This window comes from Coloeus monedula (genome assembly GCF_965178545.1).
Source record: "Coloeus monedula genome assembly, chromosome: 4".
Lineage (NCBI taxonomy): Eukaryota > Metazoa > Chordata > Aves > Passeriformes > Corvidae > Coloeus > Coloeus monedula.
In genome coordinates this window covers 5549215-5561377 of record NC_138784.1, presented here as the reverse complement: position 1 = coordinate 5561377, position 12163 = coordinate 5549215, and the positions used below count along the sequence as shown (strand labels likewise).

Sequence of the window (12163 nt, the reverse complement as noted above, 5' to 3'; positions counted from 1 at the left end):
TGCAGCTCTTGTAGCATCCGCTGCACAGCTTGATTCAGTGTATTAAAATATGACTAGCATCATATAACACCAAATTTGGGACTGTTTCTGGATGATGTGTTGAGTCATAAAAAACAAATTGTGAACCACTGCCAAAACCATACCAAGAGAATACTTACCCTGTTTAAAGAAGGCAACGGTGTGCAATGGGCAATATGGATGCCCTGAAGTTTGATTTCTGTTGTTAAAGGTAAAACGAATTTCCTTCATATATTAATATAAAATCATGTCTGCATCTACATTAGTATTTAGTTCAAAGCAAGAGTGCATGTTGTGTTTTGTTGTTTTGGGGTTTTTTTGTTTGTTTGGGGATTTTCTAGACAAGGTTTCTAATCGTTCCTACTTACTGCATGTTGGTTCATGATGCAGAGCAATCTCAGCTAGCACAGATGGGATTCCTTTCAGATTAAATAGATGATGCTCTCTGGGAGCACTTCATGTATTCCAGCCATTAATTGGTTTTGAGACTATGGAACCAGGCTCAAGCTCTTCAGAAGTAAGCCCACTGAAAACATGTGTAGTGCAAATTCCAGGTCCATTGCACCAGCTGCTTCATTCCTGTTTGTGTCGTTTGCTACAGAATGTATTAAAAGGATCATCAAAGCAGTGAAGGAACAAATAATTTTTGCAGTGAGAACAATTTTGTGTGTTTTCCACTTGAGATTAGGATTTTTGAATTGTGTCAAATGTTCATTCAATACATTCATATTATCTCACAGGAACATGTAATAAGGTCGTCTTCATGAATTATTATGAGGACTCACTTGAACTGCTGAAAGTCTTCTTTTTTGATTCCTACCAAACCATCATTTTAAGTAAATGACTTTTTATCATTCTCTGTTTAACACATGTCATAGGTTCACAAGGTCATAATTCATTGCTGATTTGACTTCTGCATTTTCTATTTTGAATGTGACAGGAAGCTCCAATGTACTGGAATAGGGGAAAATTTCATTAAATGGGTCTATTTCAATGTTGGCTTTATCTCATGAATTACAATAACCCGTTGATGAGAAGCGTGATATTTTATTATCGGTGCTGCAGCAAACCAAAAATGTTGTGAACCGCCAAGGAAAGGAAAATCTATCAGGTGTATTCTTACAATAATCACCAGTACTGGAGGATTAATCTCCAAGAGAGTATGTGCTCACATAAATTTAAGAACACTTTTAAAATTGCTTCTACCTCTATAAACTTATATTTGTACTGAATATTCTAACATTACAATAATGCTTCTTGATCTTCTGGGTGGGATGTTTTTGTGATGAATTCTGCACCATAACTAAGGTTAGATACAATCCTGTGGTTTTGACTCTGCACCAGAACTTTGTTAGCGGATTTGGGGTGCAGGGTTTTGCTCGGTAGAGAAACTGGGACGTGAATTTAGTTCTTACGGAGAAAAAGGATGTCGCATTTCATATTCTCCAAGATCTAATTTAGAAAGACAAGAGTAAATACATACAGCAATGTAAAAATGATCTATAGGGTAATTCTTAAAATGTGGTGCAGTTCTAAATAGTGCACTGCTTTTGTGCACGAATAATTCATTATTGAGTATCACTTAATTTAAGAGAAATAACAGGATCTTACCTATGAATTGATAGACATACCTTAAGCTCATTTGCTTTTTTTTTTTTTTTTTGTTATTTGTTTTATAAAATGTTATCAAACCTAATTCACTAAAATCAATATTGATATAATTTTACAGTGGCCTTAAACTTTCAAACACCAGGAACACAAATGGAATTGCAAGATGGAAAATTCCTGGACAATGGTGGCTGTGGCTATGTGCTGAAACCCGATTTCTTGAGGGATCGCAATACAACATTTACACCCCAAAATGTGGGACGATACAGTAAACCAATGTCTCTGTCGATAAGGGTAAGATTACTGAGGTGTTGCTTTGTTCCATAAAAATGGGAAAACAAATGCTATGTAGTTCAGATGTAATTGTTATCTATTGGTTTTTTGTTTCTTTTTCATTTTGTTCCCATTCTTGGTTGTTGGGAACTTTAATTATATTTTCAACAAGATGGTAAAACTTTCATATGGTGTCAACTGCTGCTTGGGTACTTTCTCATCCGTAGTTAACTTATGTTTGCTAAAAATATGTAGGGGTTCAGAGCCTCTAAGAGTCTGCAAAAATACATGATTTTTCATGATGCTGTATGGAGAAATATAAATAATGAAGCTGACCAAGCTACTGGTCAATTGTGCTTGTGGAAACTGAACTCTGAAAACACAGAAGTCAAATGTGAACTTCAGGTGTTATTTCTTTCAATATCAATAATATCACGAGCACTATTGTAATGTTAATTGACAAATGGAAATGTTTAAAGATAAGATAGGGAGCTTTATGCTTCTTTTAAGTCTCATTATCTTCCTGTGCATGTATAAAAGACTATTTATAATCCTAAAATGATATTTATAAATGTGAAATTCAAATGAGTCTTTGAATTATTTCTGCTTCTCCCAAATAATAATGTGATTTACTTCCTAAAAATACTAGAAATACGTATCATTTACAAATGGTTAGAAAAGCCCTTTTTTTGAGGTCAAGTAGATTTATTATAATTGTTCACTAATTAGAAAACTACCTTTTTCCAATGAAAAAGTAATAATTCTGATTACACAGAATACCACTTGTATAAATGCTATTCAATTAGCATATAATTAGCGTGTAATTGCTATTTTGTTTCTTTCAGAGTAATAAATAGTGGAGATAAAACAATAGTTAGTGACAATTATAAAATACTTACATAATGCACGCACCTAATCAAGAACATTTTAGTGTCCTGACAGTAAGCATACCAATTGTGAATAGACATTGCTGGATGATTTCAAGCAGCCACTCAAATACATCAGTTATTTTAGCCCTAATTTGCATGAAGCTGGAATTAGGATGAGGAGAAACCCCAAATTGTAATGCAGGAGACAGACAAAATCATTGTCAATGTGAAGGAAGTGTCTGTTTGGAAGAAGCTGGAGAAGAGAGAGGCAGTGTTTTAGATTGAGGACTTTAGCCTGTGACTACAGGCTGGGTAGTGCAGGCTGCAGAGAAGCAATGGCATCCCACTGGCTGAGGGACTGAAGGGCACAGAGAGCCCCATTCATAGCAGCAAAAACCAGGAAACGGCGGCTGAAGACAAAAGGAATCAGGAGCAGAAGTCAAAGGAAAAACAGCTTCTGCTGAAAATGCTACTAACCTGATGAATGGAGAAATTGCTTAACAGAGAGCAAAGATATAAAACATCTAGGGGTCAAATCTCTCAGAATGAATGAATGAATGAATGAATGAAGAACAGAAAAATCACATAGGGCCTGATATTACTGAATTCATTATCCTTAACCTGATGTGCCACAATTCCCATCAACAAGAGGCATAGAGCCTTTGAAGCAGAAATAGAGATATTCAGCGTGCTTCACAAAGAGTTTTCTCAGCCTAACAATTTTTACAACTCTCTGTATGTCTGCTTCACCTTGGGTCTCAAAAAATTGGGTCAGTGTGCTTAAAAGAGCTCACTTTTTTCCCACCCCAGGGGAGACTTAGATTGGGTCTAGCAATGGGTCATGCAGGCCTTGGCCAGCAGGGCTGCATTTTTGTCATGGCATTCAAGGCATGACAAGGAATCTCCCAGGTTCTTAGTGGGCAGCCCATCAGTAACTGCAAAGCGTTCTGGTGAAGGTAGTAGCTATTTCCTAGGAAGAAAGGACATCAGTGTTCGCCAAGCCACTCCTCTTCAATATTTCAGGCTAGAACTTCCCTTGGAGCAAGCTGTTACAGAAAATACCTAAGCAAAAAGTGGAATTTGTGTGGTTTGAGTTTTTGGGTGGTTGACACAGGAATAAGAATCTCTTATGATGCTTAGTCCTAAAACTAGGATCAGGAGTCATATCTTTCACCTACACTTTCAGGCTTGCATATCTCTCTCAATGCATTCCATACACACTGATTTCTAAAAAGCTGATTACTGTACAGATGTTTACTCTTTCCTAGGTGTCCTGAAATATAGGTAGAAAGCAGACAAAGTTGTGACTTTCATGAATCCTTTCTTAGGCTGGGTGCCAGATTATAGGGCAGTCTGAGCCAAAATTTCCAGGTAGCTAACTAAATTAAGGAGGAAAACATCAGGGAGCTTACTAAATGAAGAGCTTTTGTGTAACTGTGCAAGAGAAGGAGCACAGGTGAGGCAGTCTGCTACATACCCTGTAGCACAGTGCTGATGTCACTGTGGGTCTTGATCCTGACCCACTCCACACAGATTGGAATTCATGAGCTTGACAGCAGAAAGAGCAAAAATCACTGGAGACCGATTCCTCCAACATTGTTTTTTTGCATGGTAATAAAATATATTTTTTATGTGTAGCTATTGAATTAAACCTCTGAAAATTATTGTTTAAAGCATGATATCAGTATCTATATATATTTATAAAGAGGGTGGTGAAACACTGGCAGAGGCAGGCCAGACAGGTCATATGTGTCCCATCCCTGTAACCATTCAAGGGCAGTTTGGACTGGGCAAAATTATCAAAAAATTAAATTAGATGGGAAGCACCATATTCTTGATTCCATGGTGTCTAATATGTATTCCAGTTTATGGCTGGTATATACTTACAGTAATTTCTTATGAAAGTTATTTCTATTATGGCTACAATACAGCTCTGGTGAATAGTTCATTCTTACAGTTATTTCAGTACAACTTTAATTTTCCAGCTGATCAGTGGCCATCAGTTACCACCCAGCAGCCTGTCGAAGACCAACAAAGCTGACCCTAAGGTGCAGATAGAAATCTTTGGTGTACCAGAGGATCAAGCAAGAAAGAAATCTAGTGTTGTAAAAAGCAATGGTGAGCACCACTCTGATTCTCTTGACTGTGAACAAAGCACTACAACATTTTATAAGGAATCACCAACTTTGCATCCCAAGGAGTTGTCATAGAAAATGCAATTATTTCTCTCTAGACTAGGATCTTCTGGCACAAAATGTGTAGCTGAAGTTCATGCTGTGTGCCATTTTTCTAGGCTGGTAGATTAAGGAAGCACAAACTCCTAGCTGGGAGCACCCTCCCTTTCTAAAGGAAGATGGAAGTTTTTTTGCACACTGCTGTGGGCTCACCCTGGACAGCAGCTCATCCCCACAGAGCTGCTTGCCTGCTCTTCCCCTGGTTTGATGGGGAGAGTGCTGGAAGGGCCAAAATGAGAAAGCCCTTGGGATGAGAGGAAGGCAGTTTAATAGGTAAAGCAAAAGCTGCACACACAAGCAAAGCAAAATAAGGAATTCATTCACCACTGGGCAGACAGGTGTAGAGCCATTCCCAGAAAAACAAGGCTTTGTTATTGAGCGTTGTGGTTACTTGGGAAGACAAATGCTGTGACTCTGAATGCCCTCCCTTCCTCCTTTCCCCCAGCTGTGAGCATGACACCATGTGCTATGGAAAATCACTTTGGTCAGCTGGGCTCAGCTGTCCCACCTGTGTCTCCTCCCAACTTCCTGTGTACCCCCAGCCCCCTCATTGGGATGGGAAGGGTGCTTTGCAGAGTGAGAAAGACAGACATCTCGACACTGTGTAAGCCCTGTTCAGCAACAGCTCAAACACTGGTGTGTTATCAGCACTGTTTGGGTCAAGAATCCAAAATGCAGCACCGCAGGGGTTGATATGAAGAAAACTAACCCTATCCCAGCCTAAACCAGTACACAAATGGGTAAATTTAGACTTTTTTTCTTAAGAAATTGCTGTAAGCTCATCACTTGTCTCCTTTGAAGTTTCTAGTAGGAGTAATCCCTTAATTGCTTGACAGGTGAAGTGTGTACTTGTTGTAGCTGTCTTTGAGCACTCCCTTATCTTTATTATATAGATCTTCTTGATGTCTCAGACTACAAGTTCCCTGTGATCTCCCTTTATCTGTACCTCTGTCTTCTATTCTTTCTTTTTCTATTTTATAGATGGCTGCTGTTTTAAATCAGCCCCTGAATTTCTTTCCTCTGTATGAACATTGCTGAAGACAAAGCAACCCCTTCCTGTTCCACATTCTCTTTTTCACGTTTCTAGTCAAGTGCAGGTTTTACTACATGAATTTATTTATTTCCAACACTGTGAAAGGAGAAACTTTGGTAAAAGCATGAAACTGGTATGGCTATAGAAAAATTTAGGTTTATCAGAGGTTCTTAACCTGGCTATCCCTGTCCCATTTTGCTCTCTTTTAAGGCATGACACCAACTGTCTTAGGCTTTTGTACCACTATAGTCAGTGGGAGTCCCATTATTTATTTAAATGGGCCCAGAAATTTAGGGAAAAAGAATGAATTCTTTACCAGTCAGCCTAGTGATAGCAGGTACAATAATTCAGTTATTGAGTAGAACAAAAGAAATCATATTTTAATCCTGTTTCTTTTCTCTTTCCATTAGCTTTGAGCCCTAAATGGAACGAAACTTTCTCTTTTAACATCCAAGTCCCAGAACTGGCGATGATACGCTTCTGTGTGGAGGATGAGGTCTCTCTGGTTAACAATGAATTCCTTGGCCAATTCACTTTACCTGTGATGAGCCTGAATACAGGTAATACTCTTATGTGAACCACCTATAACAGCTTAAAAAAATCTGCAACATTCCAGGCTTTTATTATTACTGTAGCATTGAGAGAGTACAGTATCATGCCTATTTTCTAAAGGATGAGTGTGTAACTATATGAATAAATGGCACTCTCTGTTTTTTGAAATAATTGTATTCTCTGAATGCAAATCCATGATGTTGAAATTAAAATAATATTAACGGCAGTTGATTATTCCCACTGCGGTATTCCATTCTAGATGGAAACTGCTCAGATGGTACTTTTAATTCATTGCAAGAAGTGAGAGTAGTCAGGACTGTTGCTATGAAGGCAACAGTTTTGTGCACTTTATACTCACATAGGTTCAAAACCCAATACAAGCCAAATTAAAACAAAACAAACCACCAAAAATCCCTCAGGTAACCTATCTGCAACTTTTCAGAGTGGAGAACAAAGGCTATAAATTAGGCAAAATATTTATGGCATTTTTCTTGCCAGAGTTCCTTTTGTTATGCCAGTAGAGTTCCTGGAACCTTTGTAATGAATAGGCTGCACATAAAGAGCAAACACAGAAGTCAACAGGCCAAGGAGAAAGGCTTATGTAAAATGGCTGTTTACTACACTGGCCTTCCAAAGCTATTTCTGACAAAACAAACAGCTTTTATTAGTGAATAAAGATGGGAAGGCAAAACATTGGAGCTGGCAACAGGCACTGTGCCTTTTTTATTAAGCTTAACAGGATTTTAAATGGCTTTCCTCCCCCATGTTTGAAAGTCATAAAGCTGCTTGTGATTCTTAGTTGAGGTTGAGGAGTTATACAAGAACAAAGACATTACTCTTAGAGCTCAGTTGTTTTTCTACAACATAAATTTTTACACTGATAACATTTTACTTTCCTTTTTATTTGTATACTTTTGGATAATGAAAGAAAACTCAACCCACCAACTCACAGTGTCTGAGACAAATTTAAATATCAGGCACTGCTGCTTACATGGGCTTGTAAAATTATTGGTGGAGGCTTTTTTTATACACAGATTTTCAATGTGGCTTAATGTCTCTATAGAATTAATTTTGGTCACAAATGAGGGATTCATGTTTTGGAAAAGTAAGAGCAGTAGATTTTCCAGGAAATATTTTCAGTGGAGTAATTAAAAATGCTAGGGAATGAGTCTAGGTACAAAAACTATAAACAATGCCAAACATATTGGCCCAATCCCCATTTAACACAGCATAAAAAAGGTAATTAGCCATCAGGATTCCTAGATGCAAAAATAAAATGCTTCTAAGAGGTGAAGTGATAAATAATTTCAAAATTTACTGCAAGCATTTATTGCAATGCTTAACATTGAGACCTCTAAAACCAGGTCTGGAATGATGGTTTTGCTTTAGGTACCCAAGCTCTCTAAGCAGTGAAATGGGAAAATAATGTTCTTCCAGTGGGAGTCACAAGAAGACAAGGGAAGAACTGCCTAAAATGCTGAAGGGTGAGCTAGGATTTCAGTCTTAGTCTTCAGAGCTCCAGTTGCTTTAATCTGTACTACAGGAGAGTCCCTTAGCCCCTAGGATTCATAGCCCTGAGGTGTCCCTGAGGGCAAGTTGCTCCCAAAAGCTGAGCAGCGCTTACATCTTTTTCTTTTCTTTGACAGGCAGTGGGACAAAGTTGTGCCATTTCCTCCCTCCTCTGCATTTTCTTTTGAAAGGATTCAAATCTATATCCACACTGCCTTGCTTTCCCCAGCACCAGCCTCCCAACTACTTGTAGACTCTACTGGGGAGGGATGCTTGCTGTCCAGCTGTAGCAGAATTTGATTTTCCATGTAGTGATTATATAGCTATACTCAGAGGGGCAGAAATTGAGAAAAATTCTCTACCTGGGTGGTTAAAAGGCGAAGCAGAGGGGGGTCCTCTGTTGCAGTCCCTGTGCCAATCAATCTGCCATGGAGAATAGCAACACGGGATGGAAAATCAGTTATTACCTCTTTTATCACGGGATCCATGAATAGTTAATTATTTAATGCAAATTGGAGCAATTTCAATAAAGAAAGGAAGTTTAACTCCTCTCAGGACACTCTCTAGAATATTCTGTAGGTAGGGGCTAGAACATAAGTCTTTAGAAATTAATCTTAGTCCTTGAAATATATCTTTGTATAGGAAATCAACCAAGCCTTCCACATACTTTGTGCTTGCCTTAAAAACTGATCTCAAATGTAAATTGCGTGAAACCAACTTTAATATCTGCTGCCCAGAATCTGAACCTTAAATAGCATGGGAACTTTTGTGTAATACTACAGAACAGGGGGAAATGGCCTCAAGCTCTGCCAGGGAAGGTTCAGCTGGACAGCAGGGAGAATGTTGTTACTGGGAGAGTTGTCCTGCATTAGAAAGGGCTGCTGAGAGAGGAGGTGGAATCACCGTCCCTGAAGGTGTTCAAGAAACAACTGGATGTGGCACTTAGTGCCACGATCTGCTTCACAAAGTGATCACTCAAAGGCTGGACTCAATGATCTTAGAGGTCTTTTCCAATTAAAAAGATTCTATGATTCTGCAAAAAACAAAGCAAGAAATTCCAAACCCAGGTAAAAAATGTGGGTCTGAAAGACTCCAAAGGCATCCAGACACACCTAAGAGGGATTTTGAAAACTGCAGTTCAGAACATAGATACTTATACAAAACAGAGACTTAAATAACTGGAGTTACACATACCTTGACAAAGTACAGAACATTTTTAAATCAAAAATGACATTGTTTATTATTATGAAATAATGGACATTTAGTCATATAAAGCAATACAGGTTGGTGTTTTGAAGAGGAGATTGTTTTGTTTTCTAAGCGGGTAAGTGAACTATGTTTAAAGTGAGAACTACTTTAAGCTCATCCAAATGCTTCAATGACCAGATGAACACATAGCTTCTGATGGCATGACTTATCTCTGATAAAGTGAATTACTCATATGAAATCAACTTTTTAAGATGTCATCGTAGAAGGTCTTACACTTCACTTTTTTCTGCCTCAGCTGGACAGTGCACTGCTGCTGCAACACCATTCTGTAGGCATTATCACTGCTGATTCACAAGTTATTACATTTGCTATCAGAGCAATGTGTGCAGCACATAATCTTGGATGTTACAATGTAAGATTTGCCCATGTTTAAATATCACTGGGCTAAAAGTCTTCCATTTTAAAAAAACCCCCACATCCTGAAAAACACTGGAGCTTTTCACTCTGCGACCAAAAATACCAGAATTGAAACACTATATATACAGAGAGGAGAAAAAACAGTACAAATGGTGTTTGGGTCCTGTATAATTTCATTTTATTTTAATGAGTTATTTACAGAATCATAAATTATGCCTTGTTTGCATAGATGATCATAAAACCACTCCATCATAATATTTGTGCTTGTGGTTAATACACTAATAAGATGTCATTATATTGACAGGTTACCGTAACATTCCACTGCTGTCCAAAGAAGGCATCAAGTTGGAATCTGCATCGCTGTTTGCTCACATCTGGTACTATTAATGATGTTCTGCAGAGAAATTGTTCTGGGGGATTGCCCCCCTCTTCAATAAAGTAGCATTAGTGGCTTTGCAACAGCCCAGTGGCCCGATTCCCAGGGTGGCACATTCTCAATGATTTTATGAAGCCAGCTGGACTTTTATGTAAGGGGTATCCTGAATAAGGGCTATTGACCTTGGCCCTACTGCTGTTTTTCTGTAGGAGAATGGGTTTGAGAAAACCTAAGGAACCTCAACGTGCACGAATGCACGGGACCTGATGAGATACATCCACAAGTTCTGAGGGAACTGGACTAAGCACTGTCCATCATATTTGAGAAGTCATGGCAGGCCAGTGAAGTTCCCACTGATTGAAAAAGGGGAAACACAGCCCACATTTGCTATCAAAGCAGCATCAGGGAAGGTGATTTTATCCTTCTACTCTGCTCTCAGGAGATCCCACCCAGAATGTTGCATCCAGCTCAGGGACACCCGACAAAAGAAAGACTTTGATCTTTTGGAGTGAGTCCAGAGGAGGGTCACGAAAATGATCAGAGGTGTGGAGCACCTCTGCTGTGAGGAAAGGCTGAGAGAATTGGGGTTGTTCAGCCTAGAGAAGAAAAGGCTCCAGGGAGACCTCATAGAACCTTCCAGTAGAAGAGCATGTAGTGATGGGACAAGGGTGGATGGCTTTAAACTGAAAGAAAGTAAGTTCAATTAGGTATTAGGAAGAAATTCTCTACTGTGAGGGTGGTGAGGCCCTGGCACAGGTTTCCAGAGAAGTTGTGGACTCGATATCCCTGCAAGTGTTCAAGGCCAGTTGATTGGGGCTCTGAGCAACTTGCAAAGTATCTCTCTCCATGGCAGGGGGTTGGAATGACATTACCTTTAAGATCCCTTCCAACTCAAGCCATTCTGTAGTTCTATTATTCTATGATTATTTAGAAACTGTTCATAAATCCTGAACTTTTTTGGATATTTTTAAAATTCAGTTAATGTCACTTGCAGATAATTTCAAATTAATGATTAATTACTGCGTGAGAATAATAGTCCAATACATACAAGAGATCATGCTAATTTTTATAATGTGAGCATTGTTACATTGATGTTTTTATTTGTATTGAACAAAATTTTTTACCAATGTATCTTTTCAAGGGAACAGGAAAAATTATACAATGTTCCCTTTAAATTTGTGGAAAAAGCAGGTTCTGATTGGGCTGTTCCTCTTTAGGGCCCACCATAATTTTTTTACCTGAAAAAATAGTTTTGAGAACAAAAAGTAGCTGTTAAATCACAAAAAGTCATATGCTAGTATTGGTATTTTCCTTCACTTTGGCTTGAACCTCCAGCTGCTGAAGCAAGATAAAATATTCATGGATTGCTTTGTAAAGAACCATGTTCCTCTCAGGAGCAGGGAGCTCAGGATACATCTTACTGGAGCTCAGGAAGTAGGAAACACTGTACTTTGAGGAGAACTAGAGAATTTTAGAAAAGGCAAGGGTTAATTATGTGTTTGAAGATCTATGAAGACAACTCCTTGCCTAACAGAGCTATCAGAGTAGATCTTGCCCATAAGACACAATTTTCCTACCTTCCTTACAGACCTGAGGTTTTGTTGACCTTCCACAGGACTACAGCTACACAACTCATGGCAGATTTGTTACTCAAATATGATTTTTTTTTTTTAAAGGATGTTATATTGACAACTTTCCTTCTTTAATATCAAACAATATTGCTTAAGTTTGCAGACCATTCTGGTAAGATATTATAATGCTCCTTTTATTTATTGCTATTCTAATGCTGTTTCATTTCATGTTGCTCTAAGATGGAAAATCCGGACATGTGGTAAATAAGGGTTAGAAAATGTCACAGAAATAACACTATTAAAAAATTGCATTATTGTTTTAATAAGGAAACTGAGACCGCAGACTAAGAAGAATCTAAAATCATTATTGAGCTGCAAGGTCAGGTAATTTGATAACTTTGTAATTTGATAAGCTGGTCTCAATGTGTTTTCTGTGCTTGAATGACAAGGCACTAGATTCCTTTCCCAGGAGAGCCTGTAGTGTAAAATGTTGG

At 38.3% G+C, this 12163-nt stretch overlaps 1 protein-coding gene across 1 annotated transcript in view; it reads left to right on the top strand.

Moving 5' to 3' along the window:
* Positions 1-10109, top strand: part of PLCZ1 (phospholipase C zeta 1) — a gene marked incomplete at both ends in the record, with an annotated part of 41138 nt that extends 31029 nt beyond the window's left edge. Inside the window, 4 exons of the mRNA XM_082281135.1 lie at positions 1748-1920; positions 4754-4886; positions 6446-6595; positions 10027-10109. Of these exons, the coding sequence (XP_082137261.1) occupies positions 1748-1920; positions 4754-4886; positions 6446-6595; positions 10027-10109 (539 nt within the window). The remainder of the gene's footprint in view (positions 1-1747; positions 1921-4753; positions 4887-6445; positions 6596-10026) is intronic.
* Between the last annotated feature and the right edge of the window lie 2054 nt (positions 10110-12163).